This window comes from Atractosteus spatula, assembly GCF_055471065.1.
Source record: "Atractosteus spatula isolate fAtrSpa1 chromosome 10 unlocalized genomic scaffold, fAtrSpa1.hap1 SUPER_10_unloc_1, whole genome shotgun sequence".
Lineage (NCBI taxonomy): Eukaryota > Metazoa > Chordata > Actinopteri > Semionotiformes > Lepisosteidae > Atractosteus > Atractosteus spatula.
This window is the reverse complement of record NW_028296612.1, coordinates 2,742,514-2,765,790: the sequence shown is the minus strand read 5'-3', so window position 1 is coordinate 2,765,790 and position 23,277 is coordinate 2,742,514. Positions and strand designations below refer to the sequence as shown.

At 53.9% G+C, this 23,277-nt stretch overlaps 2 protein-coding genes across 2 annotated transcripts; both read left to right on the top strand.

The window, feature by feature from the left end:
• Positions 1-289: 289 nt before the first annotated feature.
• On the top strand, positions 290-10,962 carry LOC148813425 (uncharacterized). Its single transcript, XM_088908198.1, has 10 exons — positions 290-1,140; positions 2,197-2,496; positions 3,100-3,369; positions 3,480-3,956; positions 5,808-5,897; positions 6,193-6,255; positions 7,925-7,987; positions 8,159-8,218; positions 10,455-10,525; positions 10,802-10,962. Exons 1-10 carry the CDS (start codon positions 1,065-1,067, stop codon positions 10,820-10,822), a joined length of 1,491 nt encoding a protein of 496 aa, XP_088764324.1. The 5' UTR covers positions 290-1,064; the 3' UTR covers positions 10,823-10,962.
• A 2,248-nt stretch (positions 10,963-13,210) lies between these two features.
• LOC148813424 (uncharacterized) lies at positions 13,211-22,557 on the top strand. The gene is made up of 12 exons (XM_088908199.1): positions 13,211-13,328; positions 16,292-16,576; positions 17,412-17,468; positions 17,665-17,721; positions 17,995-18,051; positions 18,324-18,380; positions 18,772-18,828; positions 19,170-19,226; positions 20,461-20,553; positions 21,172-21,222; positions 21,348-21,379; positions 22,294-22,557. The coding sequence occupies exons 1-12, from the start codon at positions 13,253-13,255 to the stop codon at positions 22,405-22,407; spliced, it is 993 nt and encodes a 330-aa protein (XP_088764325.1). The 5' UTR covers positions 13,211-13,252; the 3' UTR covers positions 22,408-22,557.
• The last annotated feature ends 720 nt before the right edge of the window (positions 22,558-23,277 follow it).

The window sequence follows — 23,277 nt, the reverse complement described above, 5'->3', positions numbered from 1 at the left end:
GTGGGGGTGGGGAACAAGCTGCCCAGCCCTGTGGTTGAAGCTGATACCCTGGCTTCTCTCCAGACACAGCTGGGTGAGCTCCTCCAGTCAGGACAGGTGGCTCTTCTGTACACAGAGGGTGGTGGGGGTGGGGAACAAGCTGCCCAGTCCGTGTGGTTGAAGCCGATACCCCAGCTTCTCTCCAGACTCGGCTGGGTGAGCTCCTCCAGTCAGGACAGGAGGCTCTACTGTACACAGAGGGGGGTGGGGATGGGGAACAAGCCGCCCAGCTGTGTGGTTGAAGCCGATACCCTGGCTTCTCTCCAGCTGGCTGAGATCCTCCGCACGCACACAAAGGACGCCGCGGTGCCAGTCTGGGTCCGATGCTGTTCCTCTTCTCGGAAGAGGCCACGTGACTCCGCTCACCCCTCACCACAGCTGGTGTCATCATCCTCCTGCGCCTGTCTCTCCTCCGCTGAGCGGGTCTGTGACTCTGATCTGAGCCCCCCCCACCCCCCGGGCTGTGCGTGAGCGAGCAGCCGAACGGGGGCGTTATTTTTGGCCCGCGTGGCCGGTGTCAGCAGAAAGCGTCTGTCAGTCCACCGCTGTGTCCGTCATCAGAAGAGTGTGGGAAGTGACCCGACCACGGCTCATCAGCGCTGTGTTCTGAGTTTGCACGGTCCTGGCTGCTCTCTGACCCCGATCTCCGCGGGCCAGGGCTGTGGGCGTGCTCTAGCTCTGTAAGAGAGGCAGCTCACTGAACACGGCTGACCAGCACTGTCTCCTCAGCGCTCTCACAGACAGACCTGTTCACCTCTCTCTGGATCTTCCTCTTTCCTGACCCTGATCTCTGCAGACCGGGGCTGTGCGTGTGGCGTGTCCTGGCTCTGTAAGAGACAGCTCACTGAACACGGCTGACCAGCACTGTCTCCTCAGCGCTCTCACAGACAGACCTGTTCACCTCTCTCTGGATCTTCCTCTTTCCTGACCCTGATCTCCGCAGACCGGGGCTGTGAGGGTGTCCCTGCTGTCGAAGAGACACAGCCCAGTGACCGCTGGAGAAGCTGGAGAGGGACAGCCTCCTGATGACGGGCTCAGCTGTGGCCGGTGCTCTGTGGATCTGTCTCCTGCTCTGTGGGAGTGTCCCTCTGGCCCAGACAGGTAAGACACCGCCTTACTGAGCCTGATCTCAGCAGAGCTAGGTTGTGGGGGTGTTGCTGGGGTTGAAGGTGATGATGTGAGGAGGGTAGTTCTCCTCCAGTAGAATTGAAGATGGGTATTTGCACTTAATTACAAAAAGTGTGCACAAATACATCCTACCTTAGCTATGGGTTCAGTATATATGTGACATTTACTTTCAGATTAGCTGTAGATTGAATTATTAACGATTTTGATACGAGAATTTTCCATTCATATTTAACCGTTTTGACCAGAGGTGTAACGTTAAAAATACGTGGACAGAAAAACGAAATGTGAAATTGCAACCGTATTAGAAAAATATTGTATAATTCGAACATTGTTTCTTAATACGATTAAAATGTTTCACACAAAGTATATACAGGAGCTGTGATAATAGTCAGGCTTTGGCAGACGGCAAAATAATGCTCTAGGTTGTTTTAACTCAATGCCGAAGTGTAATTTTTAATTTAACAATTGAGTTGTAACGGGTTATTTGGTGAATTAAATTAACTGCTGCCCTTGAGAGAACACGAGGCTGAGCTGTGCTGTGGTTTTGGGTGTGAAAACTACTAGAAAAGTAGACAAGTAGGTGTCGTCTCACACTGGAGGCCAGAAGAAGGCTGTATAACCGAAAAGTTGTGTTATCTTTCTGGTTTTCAGTGGGATTTACGTCGGCTTATTCATCATTGAAAATATTATTTAGCTGCATTAAGTTCAGTTATTCGTCTCTTGTTTATTAGCAAAGTCAAATGTAATATTTTTTAATTGGGTGCTTAAAGCAATACATTCACGTAAATTCCTAGTGACTATTAGCAGAATTTTTACTGGTTAAAATGAAAGCACTGGTTACACAAAAGAAAAACTATACGATAGATACAGTAGATTTATGTTGTGTAAACGTGTTCTGTAACAACAACTGCTAAAAACACATTTACACCGCAGGGTGGTAGAATATCATCTGTCTGGGGATGATTTGTGGAAGTATTTCGGTGTGCGTGTTCAGGATCAGTGTTTCAATGAGAAAAACTGTTTCCGCAGGACCAGTGATCCGCACTGTCCCTGTCCCAGAGGGAGGATCTGTAACCCTGATCTGTGCTGTGTCAAAGCCTGTTTCTTTCCGTGAGTCAGTACAGTGGTCAGTCACTCAGAGAGGTGGTCCTGATCACACTGTGGTGACCAGACGTGAGGATGAAAGTGTGGTTAAAGGAGCTGATGATCCACAGAACAGATTCTCTCTGCTTGACGATTCCTCCCTCCTGATATTGAGTGTGAAGCCTGGAGACGCTGGACTGTACAGCTGTAACAGGCAGCCGGTGGTAGAACTACAGGTGACGACAGGTGAGCAGATTGAACATCGTTTAAGGTCTCGCAGTCTGTGTTCACCAGACCACTTATGACAGAATATTTGCATTTTTCATTTTTGTACCAAAACACGTGAGAAAATGGGCAAGGCCATGAACGAGAGGAGGCGATGAGGCTCATGGAGTCCATTTGATACTTAGGAGATAATTCAGTGGAGGATCCCATCCTCATCAAGCTGGGCGGCTTGTTCCCCACCCCTGCCACCCTCTGTGTACAGTAGAGCCTCCTGTCCTGACTGGAGGAGCTCACCCAGCTGTGTCTGGAGAGAAGCGCCAGGGTATCGGCTTCAACCACAGGGCTGGGCAGCTTGTTCCCCACCCCCACCCCCCTCTGTGTACAGAAGAGCCTCCTTTCCTGACTGGAGGAGCTCACCCAGCTGTGTCTGGAGAGAAGCCAGGGTATCGGCTTCAACCACACGGCTGGGCAGCTTGTTCCAGACAATGGAAATGTTTTTTTTATAAATTGTAATAATTTTTATTAGAATATACAGTTTTTTAAGATGATGTTTAACAGTCATTTTATTATCTGGTGGTGTTTCCTCCTCTCTCAGTCTAAGGGTATTTTGCTTCTCTCCCACAGTGACAATCTCTGTGCCCGAGGGTCACCACCTCGTCCTGAACTGCAGCGACCCTCCTCCAGCACAGGGGACCTCAGTCCAGTGGACATACAGGAGGGACAGAGAGGGGGACACACAGGTCATTGACGTCACAGGGAATATACCCAACACAGAACAAAAGAAATACCGTCTGTATAGCAATGGGTCTCTTCGCATTCGAAAAGTAAAGCTGAACGACTCTGGACTGTACTACTGTAACAGTCAGGCTGTGGCAGAGCTGGAGGTGCTGGGAGGTGAGGATGAGGAGCAGTGTGGTCAGACTGAGAAACCGGTTCGTACCATTTCTCCCTTCTCTGGGGACTGAAGTTCGTCTTTTAACCTGAGGCTCATACTGTGTTTCCAGGGAAACCCAAGAAGACTAGAAACTCCAGCACTGTGACTCCAGGGAGCCCCAACAGTACTAAAGACCCCATCACTGTGACTCCAGGGAGCCCCAACAGTACTAAAGACCCCATCACTGTGACTCCAGGGAGCCCCAACAGTACTAAAGACCCCAACACTGTGACTCCAGGGAGCCCCAACAGTACTAAAGACCACAGCACTGTGACTCCAGGGAGCCCCAACAGTACTAAAGACCACAGCACTGTGTCTCCAGGGAACCCCAACAGTACTCAAGACCCCAACAGTGTGATTTCAGGGAGCCCCAACAGTACTAAAGGCCACAGCACTGTGACTCCAGGGAGCCCCAACAGTACTAAAGGACACAGCACTGTGATTCCAGGGAGCCCCAACAGTACTAAAGACCCCAACACTGTGATTCCAGGGAGCCCCAACAGTACTCAAGACCCCAACAGTGTGATTCCAGAGAGCCCCAGTCCAGGTACTGACACCCCGACTGACTGCTGCTACACTCCTCCTGCACACTGATGTAAACTGTCTGTTCCTCTCTCTCTACCTGTCTCCCCCCGTGTCTCTCTCTCTCTCCCCTGTCCTGCAGTATTGAACCCGTCTTGTCTCTTCCTTCCTCGTTTCTCTTATCAATGCCGTGTTCACAGTTTTTGTGCTTTTGCAGCTTCTCATAGGATCAAGTGATTCAGGTTGTGCTGGTGGCACGGGATCATGTGAAATATCTCACTTCCCAGTGAGTTTCCAAAACCGAGCAGTACTGCCTATCATCTGTACTTCTCGTCTGAGGGACAGCGGGACTCGTGCCCAACAGTTAGGATTACAGCGTCGCTCCCTAATCATTATTTCTGACAGGAAAAACAGAAAAAAAATCACTGGACGATGAGACAACATCAACACGGCCGGGCAGCTTGTTCCACACCCCCACCACCCTTTGTGCAAAGACGTGCTCCAAGTAGTTCATTTCATCGAACAGCCGCGGTGGAAAGAGAGAGCAGCGTGTTCAGGAGACAGTCGCGCAGCAGGAAGTGGTTTAGCGAGGGCTGAGACGGGGCGCCCTGGCTAGTGCTCTCTCTCTCTGCGTCTCGGCCTGCTGGGAACCGCACGCTCCTCAGCCCTGTGAAGAAGTGCAGACGTGCAGTTGCCTGGTTTCGTTTTCGGCTGCTAGCGTCTCGTCTCGTCTTGTCGGGGTCCTTGTTCGTCCCGCGCTGGGCGTGTGTATTTTGTGGCTTTCGCGCCGAGAATAGCGCTAGCTCCGGCCGCGCGTGAGAAACGGGGGCGCCGTTTATGAGTGCAGGGTCTTAAAGGGTGGTCAGAGCAAGAAATGGGACAACAGATATTTAAAACAGCCCCCAAAAGTCACATGATAGGAAAATGCTGATGACCTGGACTGAGTGTCTCTGCAGTCCTGTACAGATCTGAAGAGGAGGAGTGTGAGGGTGAAGCTGGAGGTGATCAAACTGAGTGTCTCTCCAGTCCTGTACAGATCTGAGGAGGAGGAGTGTGAGGGTGAAGCTGGAGGTGATCAGACTGAGTGTCTCGCCAGTCCTGTACAGATCTGAGGAGGAGGAGTGTGAGGGTGAAGCTGGAGGTGATCAGACTGAGTGTCTCTCCAGTCCTGTACAGATCTGAGGAGGAGGAGTGTGAGGGTGAAGCTGGAGGTGATCAGACTGAGTGTCTCTCCAGTCCTGTACAGATCTGAGGAGGAGGAGTGTGAGGGTGAAGCTGGAGGTGATCAGACTGAGTGTCTCTCCAGTCCTGTCCAGATCTGAGGAGGAGGAGTGTGAGGGTGAGGCTGGAGGTGATCAGACTGAGTATCTCTCCAGTCCTGTACAGATCTGAGGAGGAGGAGTGTGAGGGTGAGGCTGGAGGTGATCAGACTGAGTGTCTCTCCAGTCCTGTACAGATCTGAGGGGAGGAGTGTGAGGGTGAAGCTGGAGGTGATCAGACTGAGTGTCTCTCCAGTCCTGTACAGATCTGAGGAGGAGGAGTGTGAGGGTGAAGCTGGAGGTGATCAGACTGAGTGTCTTTCCAGTCCTGTACGGATCTGAGGAGGAGGAGTGTGAGGGTGAAGCTGGAGGTGATCAGACTGAGTGTCTCTCCAGTCCTGTACAGATCTGAGGAGGAGGAGTGTGAGGGTGAAGCTGGAGGTGATCAGACTGAGTGTCTCTCCAGTCCTGTACAGATCTGAGGAGGAGGAGTGTGAGGGTGAAGCTGGAGGTGATCAGACTGAGTGTCTCTCCAGTCCTGTACAGATCTGAGGAGGAGGAGGAGTGTGAGAGGTGGAAACACAGTGTCTGATTTTACTCCCGCCTTTCGTTTCCAGTCCTTCGGAGCGCAGTTGTTGCCATCGCTGCGGTCGGTGCTTTGGCAGGGCTGGCCATCGCCATCTGGAGATGGAGCTCCAGGAGAAGAGGTACCTCTCCTGCTGCGGTGTCACTTTGTGCTGGCGAATGCCTGGTCGCAGCACTGAGCTGTGCGGATCGAAGAGGAGAGTCGGATGAGAAGCTCAGTCCCGGCCACGTGCTGTGCTCCAGCACTGTGGCTGGGGCTGCCAGCCGTGTGCAAGGCAAATGTGTAAAGTGTCCCTGGACGTTCGGAGTTTAGGGTCTCTGAGGAACATTGCATGGAATGATATGAGTGTGTATATACTGTATAGAGAGTATTTTCCCCGTCTGAGTGAAAACCGTGTCTTTGCTGTCCTGTTGCAGGGGGCAGGAGGAATGCGGAACATGTCTATGATGAAATCAATCACACAGACACAGGGAGCCCCAGTGAGTGATGGAACTTCCTCATACCGCGGGTCATGGGAGGGAACAGAGCCTCTACTGCACTCTGCTACACTACATGTAGCTCTGCTGACCTCTGCTGCACTTCACTACACTTTACTGCACTCTACTGATCTCTGCTGTATTCTACTGCACTTTACTGCACTCTGCTGTATTCTACTGCACTCTGCTGTATTCTACTGCACTCTACTATAGTCTACTGTACTCTGCTGTACTCTACTGTATTCTACTGCACTCTACTGACCTCTGCTGTATTCTACTGCACTTTACTGCACTCTGCTGTATTCTACTGCACTTTACTACATTCTACTGCACTCTGCTGTATTCTACTGCACTCTACTATAGTCTACTGTACTCTGCTGTATTCTACTGTATTCTACTGCACTCTACTGACCTCTGCTGTATTCTACTGCACTTTACTACACTTTACTGCATTCTACTGAACTCTGCTGTATTCTACTGCACTTTACTACATTCTACTGCACTCTACTGAACTCTGCTGTATTCTACTGTATTCTACTGCACTCTACTGACATCTGGTGTATTCTACTGCACTTTACTACACTTTACTGCATTCTACTGAACTCTGCTGTATTCTACTGCACTTTACTACATTCTACTGCACTCTACTGAACTCTGCTGTATTCTACTGTATTCTACTGCACTCTACTGACCTCTGCTGTATTCTACTGCACTTTACTACACTTTATTGCATTCTACTGAACTCTGCTGTATTCTACTGCACTTTACTACACTTTATTGCATTCTACTGAACTCTGCTGTATTCTACTGCACTTTACTACAGTCTACTGCACTCTACTGAACTCTGCTGTATTCTACTGCACTTTACTACAGTCTACTGCACTCTACTGAACTCTGCTGTATTCTACTGCACTACTAACTTTACTGCACTCTACTGAACTCCGCTGTATTCTACTGCACTCTACTACACTTTACTGCACTCTACTGAACTCTGCTGTATTCTACTGCACTTTACTACAGTCTACTGCACTCTACTGAACTCTGCTGTATTCTACTGCACTACTAACTTTACTGCACTCTACTGAACTCCGCTGTATTCTACTGCACTCTACTACACTTTACTGCACTCTACTGAACTCTGCTGTATTCTACTGCACTTTACTACAGTCTACTGCACTCTACTGAACTCTGCTGTATTCTACTGCACTACTAACTTTACTGCACTCTACTGAACTCTGCTGTATTCTACTGCACTCTACTACACTTTACTGCACTCTACTGAACTCTGCTGTATTCTACTGCACTTTACTACAGTCTACTGCACTCTACTGAACTCTGCTGTATTCTACTGCACTACTAACTTTACTGCACTCTACTGAACTCTGCTGTATTCTACTGCACTCTACTGAACTCTGCTGTATTCTACTGCACTTTACTACACTTTACTGCATTCTACTGAACTCTGCTGTATTCTACTGCACTCTACTGAACTCTGCTGTATTCTACTGCACTCTCTCGCACTCTCTCGCACTCTCTCGCACGCTCCTGGGTGGAGCCCGTTCTCTGCTGTCTGCTCCACACTCCAGCCGGGAGCCAGGCTGAGCTCGGTTCTGGTGCGCCACGGTGCGGCCTCTCTCCGTCTCTGACGGGCCCTTCGCTCCGTCTCTCCTAGACGCCCGGCCTGCTCCCCAGTCCCTGTACGTGCTCCTCGCAATGCCAGGACCCGCTGCAGGCGGTAAGTTCATGTCCCTACGCCTTCCGTCCCCTGTCGGTCTTCAGATCTTTGGTGGCGGATATGTGGGGGACAGTCGCTGCTCTGGGAGGTGAGGTGTCGGGGACTGCAGCCTAATGGATGAGACAAGATTTATTTGTGACTGGCTGACCGCTGCGCTCTGCTGTTTTTCAGGTTCGAGAAGTCAGGATTCGGAATACGCGGAAATTCAGGAGACTAAACTGGCTGGAAAAGGTACATTTAATACATATAAGAGTCTCCCAGCTCTTATATACAGTCCAGACACGTGTGATCCAGGAGGCAGTCTTTCCTGAGCTCAGTACACACAGGACAGACACACACTGGGGTCTCCCAGCTCTTATATACAGTCCAGACACGTGTGATCCAGGAGGCAGTCTTTCCTGAGCTCAGTACACACAGGACAGACACACACTGGGGTCTCCCAGCTCTTATATACAGTCCAGACACGTGTGATCCAGGAGGCAGTCTTTCCTGAGCTCAGTACACACAGGACAGACACACACTGGGGTCTCCCAGCTCTTATATACAGTCCAGACACGTGTGATCCAGGAGGCAGTCTTTCCTGAGCTCAGTACACACAGGACAGACACACTGCTGGCGTCTCCCAGCTCTTATATACAGTCCAGAGACGTGTGATCCAGGAGGCAGTCTTTCCTGAGCTCAATACACACAGGACAGACACACACTGGGGTCTCCCAGCTCTTATATACAGTCCAGACACGTGTGATCCAGGAGGCAGTCTTTCCTGAGCTCAGTACACACAGGACAGACACACACTGGGGTCTCCCAGCTCTTATATACAGTCCAGACACGTGTGATCCAGGAGGCAGTCTTTCCTGAGCTCAGTACACACAGGACAGACACACACTGGGGTCTCCCAGCTCTTATATACAGTCCAGACACGTGTGATCCAGGAGGCAGTCTTTCCTGAGCTCAGTACACACAGGACAGACACACACTGGGGTCTCCCAGCTCTTATATACAGTCCAGACACGTGTGATCCAGGAGGCAGTCTTTCCTGAGCTCAGTACACACAGGACAGACACACACTGGGGTCTCCCAGCTCTTATATACAGTCCAGACACGTGTGATCCAGGAGGCAGTCTTTCCTGAGCTCAGTACACACAGGACAGACACACACTGGGGTCTCCCAGCTCTTATATACAGTCCAGACACGTGTGATCCAGGAGGCAGTCTTTCCTGAGCTCAGTACACACAGGACAGACACACTGCTGGCGTCTGCCAGCTCTTATATACAGTCCAGACACGTGTGATCCAGGAGGCAGTCTTTCCTGAGCTCAGTACACACAGGACAGACACACACTGGGGTCTCCCAGCTCTTATATACAGTCCAGACACGTGTGATCCAGGAGGCAGTCTTTCCTGAGCTCAGTACACACAGGACAGACACACTGCTGGCGTCTGCCAGCTCTTATATACAGCCCAGACACGTGTGATCCAGGAGGCAGTCTTTCCTGAGCTCAGTACACACAGGACAGACACACTGCTGGCGTCTCCCAGCTCTTATATACAGTCCAGAGACATGTGATCCAGGAGGCAGTCTTTCCTGAGCTCAGTACACACAGGACAGACACACTGCTGGCGTCTCCCAGCTCTTATATACAGTCCAGACACGTGTGATCCAGGAGGCAGTCTTTCCTGAGCTCAGTACACACAGGACAGACACACACTGGGGTCTCCCAGCTCTTATATACAGTCCAGACACGTGTGATCCAGGAGGCAGTCTTTCCTGAGCTCAGTACACACAGGACAGACACACTGCTGGCGTCTCCCAGCTCTTATATACAGTCCAGACACGTGTGATCCAGGAGGCAGTCTTTCCTGAGCTCAGTACACACAGGACAGACACACACTGGGGTCTCCCAGCTCTTATATACAGTCCAGACACGTGTGATCCAGGAGGCAGTCTTTCCTGAGCTCAGTACACACAGGACAGACACACTGCTGGCGTCTCCCAGCTCTTATATACAGTCCAGACACGTGTGATCCAGGAGGCAGTCTTTCCTGAGCTCAGTACACACAGGACAGACACACACTGGGGTCTCCCAGCTCTTATATACAGTCCAGACACGTGTGATCCAGGAGGCAGTCTTTCCTGAGCTCAGTACACACAGGACAGACACACACTGGGGTCTCCCAGCTCTTATATACAGTCCAGACACGTGAATGGGAATCTGTTGGCCTGTATTAAAACACCTCAGGTCATCGGCGTGTCCAGCTAGAAGTGTGATGTCTGCCGTTCACACAGATGGGACACTCCGAGCCCAGTGAAGCAGAGATGAGTGATCACAGTGTCTTGCTCTGGCGCTCGCGACGCCATGGCGACACCCGCTGGGGGGGGGGCCGGGGCGTGTCCGTAGACAAGAGGCCCTCTGGGATGGCCGCCGCCCTGGTGTAACCCCCTGCGCCCCCTCCTCTCTCCTCACAGGTCCGGACACCCCCGGCAGCCCTGTGTACTCTCTGGCGCAGCACCCCAGCCCGACGAGCGCGGACGAGACGGTAATCCCAAAACCCCCTTCCCCTCCGCTCGTCGACACGACTTTCCTTCCGGGCGCGGCGTTGAGCCAGACCCATTCCCAAGCCTCCACCCCCCCCCCCGTGCCGGCCCAGTTCTCCCATTCCGCTGGGGGTTCGAGACCTGCGGGCCTCTGCTCTTGCCCGTCTCGAATTTGACCGACTTTTCCTCACCATCTTACGTTCTTATCCTTAAATTTCTCTCTTACTTCCGTTCCTCCTCCTCTTCGTGACCCTGGACCCTGGACTGCTGGACTGAAGACCTGTGCTCGGGGGGTGTGACAGCTGTGCCCTCCCCACCACCACCCCCCCCCTCCACCCTGGGATTTGAACCGGCAACCTTTCGGCCGGGAGTCCTGGAGCCCCTGCTGGCTACTCTCGCGTCCATAGCGCCCCCTTGCTTGGGACTGAGCAGGCCTGCAGACCGAGGTGCTCTAGGAGCTGTAGCTGGAAGCAGGTGGGGGGCGGAACCACGTCAGGTGCCAGCGGAGAAGAGGCTGTGGGATCTTCCCGCGCTCCCGGGAGCCTCTGTACGGGATCCGTGAGGGGTCACCCGGAAGATCGCCAACAATCCGGGCGGATTTGTCCTCGCCACATCCTGCTCGGGCTCCCTTTTGCGTCTGCATCCTTGTCCTGGTCACGTTCACGCCTCGCCTGACTCGCTGGCTGGTGGCTCTAGGGATCTAGGACGGTGGGATCCACCCAGGGTGGTGTTTTCTGTGGGATCTTATGGAAAACCCCTGGAGGTGCTGTTCCATGTTGGATCTCTACAGATCCGTTGAGACATTTACACGTCGGACCTATAGATACGGACCTATAGACTCTGTGGGCCACAGTTCTGTGGGATCTGATGGGGAAAACCCCTTGATGTACATTTATATGTTGGATCTATGGAGATCCTGTGGGATCTTTCCAGTAGCAGCTTGAGCTGTACTTGTATATAGGAACCTGCTGTACCTGCGGGATCTCATGGGGAAACCCCGGTGATGTACATTTACAGGTAGGTCCTCTGGGTGCAGCGACCAGTCCTGGACAGGGTCCGTGCCGGTCCTGTGATCTCGGACACAGAGGTCACTGAACCCTGCGGTGTGGAAGGCCATGTGGGGGGGGGGGGAATGGGGGGCGTAATTGCAGCTGGCCTGCCACTAGAGGGCACTCTTCCGCTTCACTGTAAATAGCCACAGTGGGAGCTGTGTAATTGGGAGTCCGTTGGCCAAGGGTGTCGGGAGTGCGCGGTCGCGTGTGGGGCCTGATGGAGGTCACGGCCTGGTGTTGAAGGGGGCGGGCGACGGGCTTGTCGGGAGTTTTTTTTTATTTTTATGTTTTACTCCAAAAGGCAGAAAATAAAAGCCTCCTGAACGACCCTCCTCCCTGTTGGCGCTTGTGAGTCTGCGCACACACACACACACACAGACCCTGCGTGCAGTATCACACACACACACACAGACAGACCCTGCGTGCAGTATCCCCACACACACACACACACACACACACAGACCCTGCGTGCAGTATCACACACACACACACACAGACCCTGCGTGCAGTATCACACACACACACACACACAGACCCTGCGTGCAGTATCACACACACACACACACACAGACCCTGCGTGCAGTATCACACACACACACACACACAGACCCTGCGTGCAGTATCACACACACACACACACAGACCCTGCGTGCAGTATCACACACACACACACACAGACCCTGCGTGCAGTATCACACACACACACACACACAGACCCTGCGTGCAGTATCACACACACACACACACACAGACCCTGCGTGCAGTATCACACACACACACACACAGACCCTGCGTGCAGTATCACACACACACACACACAGACCCTGCGTGCAGTATCACACACACACACACACAGACCCTGCGTGCAGTATCACACACACACACACACAGACCCTGCGTGCAGTATCACACACACACACACACACAGACCCTGCGTGCAGTATCACACACACACACACACAGACCCTGCGTGCAGTATCACACACACACAGACCCTGCGTGCAGTATCACACACACACACACACAGACCCTGCGTGCAGTATCACACACACACACACAGACCCTGCGTGCAGTATCACACACACACACACAGACCCTGCGTGCAGTATCACACACACACACACAGACCCTGCGTGCAGTATCACACACACACACACACAGACCCTGCGTGCAGTATCACACACACACACACACCGGTAGCAACCCCGTGACAGGCTAAGAGCGTGACTGACGGCGTGCTGTTCTGAAAAGTGTGTGTGTGGTGGGGGGGGGGGAGGGGAGAGTTGGTGGGCTTTCCTTTTCCAACGAAGCGCTTTTGATTTCTTGAAACCTGTCGAAGCCGTGACGCTCTTCGGTATGCGGTACTCCTGCAGGTTCTTCACCGCTGTCGCCTGTAACAGCTGTGCTTAATTGCTTAATTGGATCCTGTTTTTGCCTGCCCTTCCTGCCCCCTCTGCCCCCCCCCCCCCCCCCCCCCCACGGCAGGGCACAAGGGCAAGATCTGTGGTATGTATGGGTCCGTTTTTTTGTCCTGTTGTTGTGTTGCTTGGCTTGTTTGCCCCCGAATACAGGAAGAGCCAACCCCCTGCCCCTCCCCGCACCCCGAGCAGCGTGAAAGTTCCTCCGCCTCAGAAGAGGAAGTGTCCAGAGTCTCTCCCCGTCCTCCCCGCCGGACAGATGAGGAGCCCGGGCCGCGCCGCGATGTTCCTGCTGCTGTTGGCGCTGCTCTCCCTGGGGGGCTGCTCCAGGCCAGGTAACACCGCCGCCGTGCTCCCGGGCCTGCCGGGGGGGGGGGGAAGGCTGCACAGAGCGCGCACCTGGGCCGGGGGGGGGGAGACGAGGAACGGCCCCGCGGGTCCGTGAGGTTGTGTGACCGAGGGCAGCCGCAGGCCGCGGTCTCGGTCTCTCGCTCGTCGAGCTGGAGGGGACCCGATGAGCTCTTTTCTTCTGTACAGCATGTGTGATCCAGGCAGGCCCGGAGCCGGCGTTAGGGTTTCAGCAAGAACTGGACGTGTCCTGATGCGTCCGCTGTGCTTCAGGATGTATTGGAAACGCAGGGAAGGTGTTGTTTCGTCGTTTCCTCGAGAAAAGAATTTGGCCGGAGTTTTTTCGCCAAGCCCTGCAGCTGTCGCTCAAAAATGGTCCAAAATTGTTTGAGAACGCACGGTCTGCACGTGACCGATTCAGTGCAGATACGTCGAATAGACTGAGAAACGTATATTCTCGGTGGGGGGGGGAGTCCGGCAGTAGTGCACCACCACGACGCACAACGGCGTCCGACAACGTCGCTCAGTCGGACAGCTCGAGAAACCGGATCCGCAAGCTTGAGACAACGCCGGCTCCTTTGCGTTGCTCGACAGCGGCTCGCTTCCGGAGCCAGAGGAAGCGAGCGCTCTCTTCGGCCTCGCGCCCCTGTTGTACGGCGGGGTCTTCTGCCTCGCTCCGCTCGTCTCCAGCCAGGAGGCCTCGCTGGGCTGGGCTGGGCTGGGCTTAGCGGCACCGCAGCTGGTCTGCTGTGGTAACGGTGGTGGGGGTGCAGAGCCGAGCGCGGGTTTCTGCAGGGTCGGGGAATCTGGGGGCGGCGGGCGGGGGGGACCGTTCCTCATCCCCACCGCCGCGGCGCAGTGGCTGTCCTCCGCGTGGCTCCTGGGCTCTCTGTTTCGGATCGAGGGGGAAGTTACGGTTTCAGGCCCCGGTCACGGGTCTGTGTTCTCTACCAGCACACTGCGCACACACACACACCGCACACGCTCTCACACTGCACACACCGCACACGCTCTCACACACCGCACACTCTCTCACACACTGCACACTCTCTCACACACTCTCTCACACTGTACACACAGCGCACACTGCACACACACACCGCACACGCTCTCACACTGCACACACCGCACACGCTCTCACACTGCACACACCGCACACGCTCTCACACACTGCACACACACACCGCACACTCTCTCACACACTCTCTCACACTGCACACACACACCGCACACTCTCTCACACTGCACACACTGCGCACACACACACCGCACACTCTCGCACACTGCGCACACACACACCGCACACTCTCTCACACTGCACACACTGCGCACACACACACCGCACACTCTCTCACACTGCACACACTGCGCACACACACACCGCACACTCTCTCACACCGCACACACACTGCACACTCTCGCACACACTCGCACACAGCGCACACTCTCTCACACACTGCGCACACACACACACCGCACACTCTCTCACACACTCGCACACACCGCATACTCACTCACACACTGCACACACTGCACACACTGCGCACACACACACACCGCACACTCTCTCACACACAGCGCACACTGCATTCTCACACCGCACACACACTGCACACACTGCGCACACTGCACACACACACACACCGCACACTCTCTCACACACTCGCACACACCGCACGCTCACTCACACACTGCGCACACTGCATTCTCACACCGCACACTCACACACACACACACACACTACACACACACTGCACACTCTCGCACACTGCACACACCGCATACTCCACACACACACACACAGTGTGATGAGATCTCCTGCTGGACTCTTTATTCATTCGCACGCGCACTGTACACACAGCGCACACTCTCTCACACACAGCGCACACTCTCTCACACACAGCGCACACTCTCTCACACACATACACCCACACCGCACACTCTCTCACACACACAAATCACACTCTCTCTCTCTCTTTCACACTCTCACTCTCTCTCGCTCACGGTGTGACGAGATCTCCTGCCGGGCTCTCTAGTCGTTCCTCAGTCGAGCCCCGGCTGTCACCCGTCGCTGGCCCCAGTGAGAGTGGGAGTGAGAGCCGGTTCTCAAGACCACCTTGGCCTGCGAAACCTCGGAGCAGTCTGTTCCTGATTTCTGTCGGGCTGGGGGTGGAGGAGAGAGGAACTGAGAGGCTCTCACACAGGGCTGCTGGACCACAGTTTCCCTCTCTGAAACCACAGTCCTGCTCCTCTTATTTTTACTTGCTGTTTCACTGCGCTCCGAACACAGAGGATTAGACTAACAGTCCTCACACTTACATATAGCGCCTTGCTGGACCCTCCGCTCAGAGCTCTTCCCAGGTCAGGGGGATCCCCTCCAGCCCCCCCCCCCCAGTGTGCAGCCCCCACCTGGATGATGCTCCAGTCCGCTCAGCACACAGCAGCTCTCAGTGGGGAGGAGAGCAGAGGGATGGAGCCAGTTCAGAGAGTGGGGTGATTAGGAGGCCATGATGGGTCAAGACCAGGGGGGGAATCAGGCCAGGACACTGGGGTGACACCCCTACTCTTCTCCAGAGACACCCCGGGACTGTTAATGACCACAGAGAGTCAGGACCTCGGTTTTACGTCTCATCCGAAGGACGGCGCCTGTTTACAGTCCAGTGTCCCCCGTCACGATACTGGGGCATCAGGACCCACACAGACCGCAGGGTGAGAGCGCCCCCTGCTGGCCCCCCTCTCCCAGCAGCAGCCTCAGCTCTCCCAGGAGTCTCCCCTCCAGGTACTGGCCAGGCTGAGCTCCAGTGGGGCTGTGGGTGGTGAGTTTCAGGACGATATAGGTTTCAGAAACCGCGGCCCAATTCAGTCCCGACTGAAGCGGGCCCCAGCAGTGTGGTGGTACAGTGCATGTAGGTAAAAAGTCTCTCTTTCTCCGCCCGCCCCCCCCCCCCAGAGAGAATCTCGGTGCCCGAGGGCCAGAGCCACCTGCTCCTCCGCTGCGGCCACCCCCCTCCAGGACCGAAGCGCTACGTCCAGTGGACTCACGCCGAGCAGACGGGCACGCAGGTCATCGTGACCCGGTACGCCAGCTCGGACGTGGACACGGCGGGCAGCAGGCCGGAGAACAAGTACAGCCTGGACTCCGAGGGCTCCCTGCACATCCGCGACCTGCACCCGTCCGACGCCGGCCACTACGCCTGCAATGGCCAGACTGTGGCGGAAGTGGAGGTGCTGCCAGGTCAGTGGGCGGGGAGGAGTAGCGTTCGTGGTAACGGTATCATCGCTAGCGGCAGCTATTGAACATCGCTCTGTTCCACTCCGTTACACTGAAATACACTCCATCACACTGTGAATTGATTTTATTACACTCCGCTTTGTTCCACTCTGTTACACTGAAATACACTCCGTCACACTGTGAATTGATTTTATTACACTCCGCTCTGTTCCACTCTGTTACACTGAAATACACTCCGTCACACTGTGAATTGATTTTATTACACTCCGCTCTGTTCCACTCTGTTACACTGAAATACACTCCGTCACACTGTGAATTGATTTTATTACACTCCGCTCTGTTCCACTCTGTTACACTGAAATACACTCCGTCACACTGTGAATTGATTTTATTACACTCCGCTCTGTTCCACTCTGTTACACTGAAATACACTCCGTCACACTGTGAATTGATTTTATTACACTCCGCTCTGTTCCACTCTGTTGCACTGAAGTACACTTTATTACGCTCTGTCTGTTCCACTCCGTTACACTGAAATGCACCCCGTCACACGTACTGTGAATTGATTTTATTACACTCTGCTCTGCTCCACTCCATTACACTGAAATACACTTTATTGCACTGAAATACACATCATAACACTCCACTCCATTACGCTGAAATACACATTATTGCACTCTGCTCCACTCCATTACACTGAAATATGCTCTGTTACACTGAACTCCACACTCTCTGCTCTGGTTACTTTTGGCCACAGGAGGCACTTAAACAGTTCACAAGCTCATATTCATACAACTACACCTGGATGACCTGTTACAGGAGTGTCTTCTCTTTTCAGGGATGCCAGCAGGTACTACGCATACTGCCGCTGAGAGCCCTGACCTGAGTACTGAGAGTAAGTGAGGAATTTTAAATCTACATACATGAGTGCTACTATATCCCAGCGACCTGTGTTCACTCCATAAGACTCTTAATTACTTTTGACCGCAGGAGACAATTAAACAATTAACAAGCTCGTAATCAGATCTATTTAAGTGCGTAAACTGTGCTGCACCTGGATGACCTGTTACAGGAGTGTCTTCTCTTTTCAGGGATGCCAGCAAGTACTACACATACTGCCACTGAGAGCCCTGACCTGAGTACTGAGAGTAAGTGAGAAGTATTACTTCTACATACAATAAGTGTTACTATATCCTGGTGACCTGTGTTGTGTTACACTGAGTTCCACTTCGTTACACTGAATTTTAACTCTTAACGCTGAACTCCTCTCCATTACACTGAAATACACTCCATTAGACTCTTAATTGATTTTGACTGCAGGAGGCTGTTAAACATTTAACAAGCTCATAATCAGATCTATTTAAGTGCGAAAACTGTGCTGCACCTGGATGACCTGTTACAAGAGTGTCTTCTCTTTTCAGGGATGCCAGCAAGTACTACACATACTGCCACTGAGAGCCCTGACCTGAGTACTGAGAGTAAGTGAGAAGTATTACTTCTACATACAATAAGTGTTACTATATCCTGGTGACCTGTGTTGTGTTACACTGAGTTCCACTTCGTTACACTGAATTTCACTCTTAACGCTGAACTCCTCTCCATTACACTGAAATACACTCCATTAGACTCTTAATTGATTTTGACTGCAGGAGGCTGTTAAACATTTAACAAGCTCATAATCAGATCTATTTAAGTGCGAAAACTGTGCTGCACCTGGATGACCTGTTACAGGAGTGTCTTCTCTTTTCAGGGATGCCAGCAAGTACTACACATACTGCCACTGAGAGCCCTGACCTGAGTACTGAGAGTAAGTGAGAAGTATTACTTCTACATACATACAATAAGTGTTACTATATCCTGGTGACCTGTGTTGTGTTACACTGACCTCCACTGCACTACACTGAATTTCACCCCATGACACTGAAATACACTTTGTGACATTGTGCTCTTCTCCACTCCGTGACACTGAAATCCACTCCCTTACACTACAATACACTTGATTACACTCTGCTCTGCTCCACTCCGTGACACTGAAATCCACTCCATAACTCTGAGATACTGAGATACACTCCCTTGCACTTAACTCTGCTCTGTGATTACTTTTGACCAGAGGAGGCAATTAAACAATTAACAAGCTCATATTCAGAAAACTGTGCTGCACCTGGATGACCTGTTACAGGAGTGTGTCCTCTTTTCAGGGGTACCAGCTGATACTAAACATACTGCCACTGAGAGCCCTGACCTGAGTACTGAGAGTAAGTGAGAAGTATTACTTCTACGTGCACAAGTATTACTATACCCTGGTGGCCTGTGCTCTGGGCAGCACAGGAGTGTGGCCTCACAGCTCTGGGGGTGCTGGGGTGTTACAGACTGTGGATCCTGCTGTGTGGAGTCTGCATGTCTCTTTCCGAAGGCCTGCCGGCCTGTTTAACGGGGCGTTTCTGAGCTGGGTGTGTGGGGGTGTGTGTGTTTGAGGGTGTGAACGTGTAAGGTGACATGTGCGGGCGTGCTCGCCCAGAGGAGGACGAGTATCCCGTCCAGGGATTCGGAAGTGACGTGTTTTTAACGGCAACCCTCCCTCTCCCTCTCCCTCCAGGGGGCAGGCAGGCCGGGCTGACCTCCCGGCCGAGCGCCGTGGTCTCGCAGGGAAAGGGTACGTCTCCCGGGACCCACCGCCCTGGCGGTCCACACCTCCCCACGCCTCCGTGCTTTCGGGGATCGCCGTGGGTCTGGAGCTGAGGAGCGGACAGACAGTGGACAGGGACTGGTCGAGGAGCGGACGGACTGGACAGGGACTGGTCGAGGAGTGGACAGGGACTGGTCGAGGAGCAGATGGACAGTGGTCAGGGACTGGTCGAGGAGCGGACAGACAGTGGACAGGGTCTGGAGCTGAGGAGCGGACAGACAGTGGACAGGGACTGGTCGAGGAGTGGACAGGGACTGGTCGAGGAGCAGATGGACAGTGGACAGGGACTGGTCGAGGAGCAGATGGACAGTGGTCAGGGACTGGTAAGGGAGTGGTCAGGTACTGGTCGAGGAGTGTTCAGAGAGTGGTCAGGGACTGGTCGAGGAGTGGACAGACAGTGGACAGGGACTGGTCGAGGAGTGGACAGACAGTGGACAGGGACTGGTCAAGGAGTAGACAGACAGTGGACAGGGACCGGTCGAGGAGTGAATGGACAGTGGACAGGGACTGGTCAAGGAGTGGACAGGGACTGGTCGAGGAGTGGTCAGGGACTGGTAAGGGAGTGGACAGGGACTGGTCGAGGAGCGGACAGACAGTGCTCAGGGACTGGTAAGGGAGTGGACAGGGACTGGTCAAGGAGTGGACAGACAGTGGACAGGGACTGGTTGAGGAGTGAATGGACAGTGGACAGGGACTGGTCGAGGAGTTGCTTAGACAGTGCTCAGGGACTGGTCGAGGAGTGCTCAGGGACTGGTAAGGGAGTGGACAGGGACTGGTCGAGGAGCGGACAGACAGTGCTCAGGGACTGGTCGAGGAGTTGGTTAGACAGTGGTCAGGGACAGGAGAAGAGTGCTCAGGGACTGGTCGAGGAGTTGGTTAGACCGTGGTCAGGGACAGGAGAAGGACTGGTCAGCCAGTGGTAAGGGGCTAATCAGCCAGTGGTCAGTGACTGGTCAGCCAGTGGTCAGTGACTGTAGAGACTGGCGGCCTTGAGGCCATCAGGCCAGATCCTGAGCTGTCTCGTCTCCTGAGGATCATGTCCTGTGGAGGAGAAGTAAGCTCACTGTTGCCTAAGCCAGCCCTACGAGCCAGGCTTGCGATGGACTCCCGCCCGCCTGACCGCCTGACCGCCTGCCCCCTGTCCCCTGTCCCCTGCGTCTCCTGACGCCCTGCTGCTTGTGTTTCCTCTGCGTCCCGACAGCGGTCATCGCGGTCGTCGTCGCCCTGTGTGTGGTGGTGCACCTGATTGGAGGGGCTCTGTACCTGTGGAAGAGGCGGAAACGCCAGGACTCGGGTAATTCTGACCCCCCCCCCCCCCGCCAGAGTCACTCCTGCCCCTCCCTCAGGGTCTGTGCAGTGCAATGGTGACACCTTGTGGCCGGGAAGCGGTACTGCTCACCTACCAGCACTGCAGCTCAGAGTTGAGCACAAGAACAGTTGCAGTTGGGAAGACCCGTTCAACCCCCTTGGTCTGTGTGGTAGTGATCTCACCCAGCTGTGTCTGGAGAGAAGCCAGGGTATCGGCTTCAACCACACGGCTGGGCAGCTTGTTCCCCACCCCCACCCCCCTCTGTGTACAGTAGAGCCTCCTGTCCTGACTGGAGGAGCTCACCCAGCTGTGTCTGGAGAGGAGTCAGGGTATCGGCTTCAACCACAGGGCTGGGCAGCTTGTTCCCCACCCCCACCACCCTCTGTGTACAGAAGAGCCTCCTGTCCTGACTGGAGGAGCTCACCCAGCTGTGTCTGGAGAGAAGCCAGGGTATCGGCTGCAACAACACAACTGGGCAGCTTGTTCCACACCCCCACCTCCCTCTGTGTACAGACGAGCCTCCTGTCCTGATTTCTGCTCATCACCCTTCGTATCTCCTTAACAAGTCCTCCAACCCTGACGTGTTTCCCTTCTGTGTCCCAGCCCTGGACATGAAGACCGAAGGGGCGTCCTTACAGAACCTGCTGTCCGCTGGTGAGTCCCACGCCCTCTGGTGGTGTCCGCCGTTCAGCCATGCCACTGAGCTGTGTCCCGTCCCCCCCCAGTGCACTGACCCCACTTTCACTGACCGCCTAATTCTCTCTCTCTCTCTCTCGCAGGGATCGACGTGGAGCCGCGCACAACTGGACCGGTAGGTGTCAGGTTTCGGGGCGGGGGGGCAGGGGCAGGTGCAGGGGCAGGGGCAGGGGCAGGGGCAGGGGGAGGGGGAGGGGAGGGGTGTCTCAGACTCCGGTTCCTGGTTCTCCTGGTTTCTTGTTCCGACCCGGGCAGGCAGTGAAGCAGTTGAACCCAGTTGTTTTCTTATTTAGACACTTTGACTTCTGTAAAGGTCCAGATTCTGGTAAGAGGCGTTAACAATTACGCAGCTCATTAAATAATGAGACCTACCTTAATGAAGTATTGGAGCAGGAGTCTGTCTGACTGTTCACGGTATAGAAGGTAGTAGCAGCGTAATGATACTCAACAATCTCGGCTACAATTCCTAACTCTGTTTTTCTGCTGGTTCTGGTGTCAAGTGATTTATTTAGGGTGTGTGTGTGTGTGTGTCCTTTGATGGACTGGTGTCCTGTTCAGGGTGTGTGTGTGTGTGTCCTGTGATGGACTGGTGTCCTGTCCAGGGTGTGTGAGTGTGTGTGAGTGTATGTGTGTGTGTGTCCTGTGATGGACTGGTGTCCTGTCCAGGGTGTGTGAGTGTGTGTGTGTGTCCTGTGATGGACTGGTGTCCTGTCCAGGGTGTGTGAGTGTGTGTGTGTGTCCTGTGATGGACTGGTGTCCTGTCCAGGTGTGTGTGTGTGTGTGTGTGTGTGTGTGTGTGTGTGTGTGTGTGTGTCCTGTGATGGACTGGTGTCCTGTTCAGGGTGTGTGTGTGTGTCCTGTGATGGACTGGTGTCCTGTCCAGGGTGAACCCTGCCTTGTGCCTGTTGCTTGCTGGGACAGACTCCAGCTCCCCCAGTCTGTGACCCTGGACTGGAGAGAGCTGTGGGAAGACGGAGGGGTGGATGACGTCCTGTGATGGACTGAATAAACCTGGCGTTTGTCTTCCAGGCGGACAGCACGGAGGCCGTGAAGCTGGTCCACTACTCTGCACTGGGACAGCAGGACCAGGAGGATCGGGACCAGGGGCCCCCAGTCCAGAACCCGGAGTCCAGCCTGGTCTGATCCTCTGTGTCCAGATGCATCCCGTCCTGTCCCCAGGCTGCGGCGCAAAGACCCACTGTTCTGCAGGAGCACGTCGCAAGCCCAGCGATCTCGCAGGATTGTGTGATGTGTGCTGATTACAGACACAGGCCAGCCTGTGATCCAGCAGGATTGTGTGATGTGTGCTGATTACAGACACTGACCAGCTTGTGATCCAGCAGGATTGTGTGGTGTGTGCTGAGTACAGACACTGACCAGCCTGTGATCCAGCAGGATTGTGTGATGTGTGCTGATTACAGACACTGACCAGCCTGTGATCCAGCAGGATTGTGTGATGTGTGCTGATTACAGACACTGACCAGCCTGTGATCCGGCAGGATTGTGTGATGTGTGCTGATTACAGACACTGACCAGCCTGTGATCCGGCAGGATTGTGTGGTGTGTGCTGATTACAGACACTGACCAGCCTGTGATCCAGCAGGATTGTGTGGTGTGTGCTGATTACAGACACTGACCAGCCTGTGATCCAGCAGGATTGTGTGGTGTGTGCTGATTACAGACACAGGCCAGCCTGTGATCCAGCAGGATTGTGTGATGTGTGCTGATTACAGACACTGACCAGCCTGTGATCCAGCAGGATTGTGTGATGTGTGCTGATTACAGACACAGGCCAGCCTGTGATCCAGCAGGATTGTGTGGTGTGTGCTGATTACAGACACTGACCAGCCTGTGATCCAGCAGGATTGTGTGGTGTGTGCTGATTACAGACACAGGCCAGCCTGTGATCCAGCAGGATTGTGTGATGTGTGCTGATTACAGACACTGACCAGCCTGTGATCCAGCAGGATTGTGTGGTGTGTGCTGATTACAGACACAGGCCAGCCTGTGATC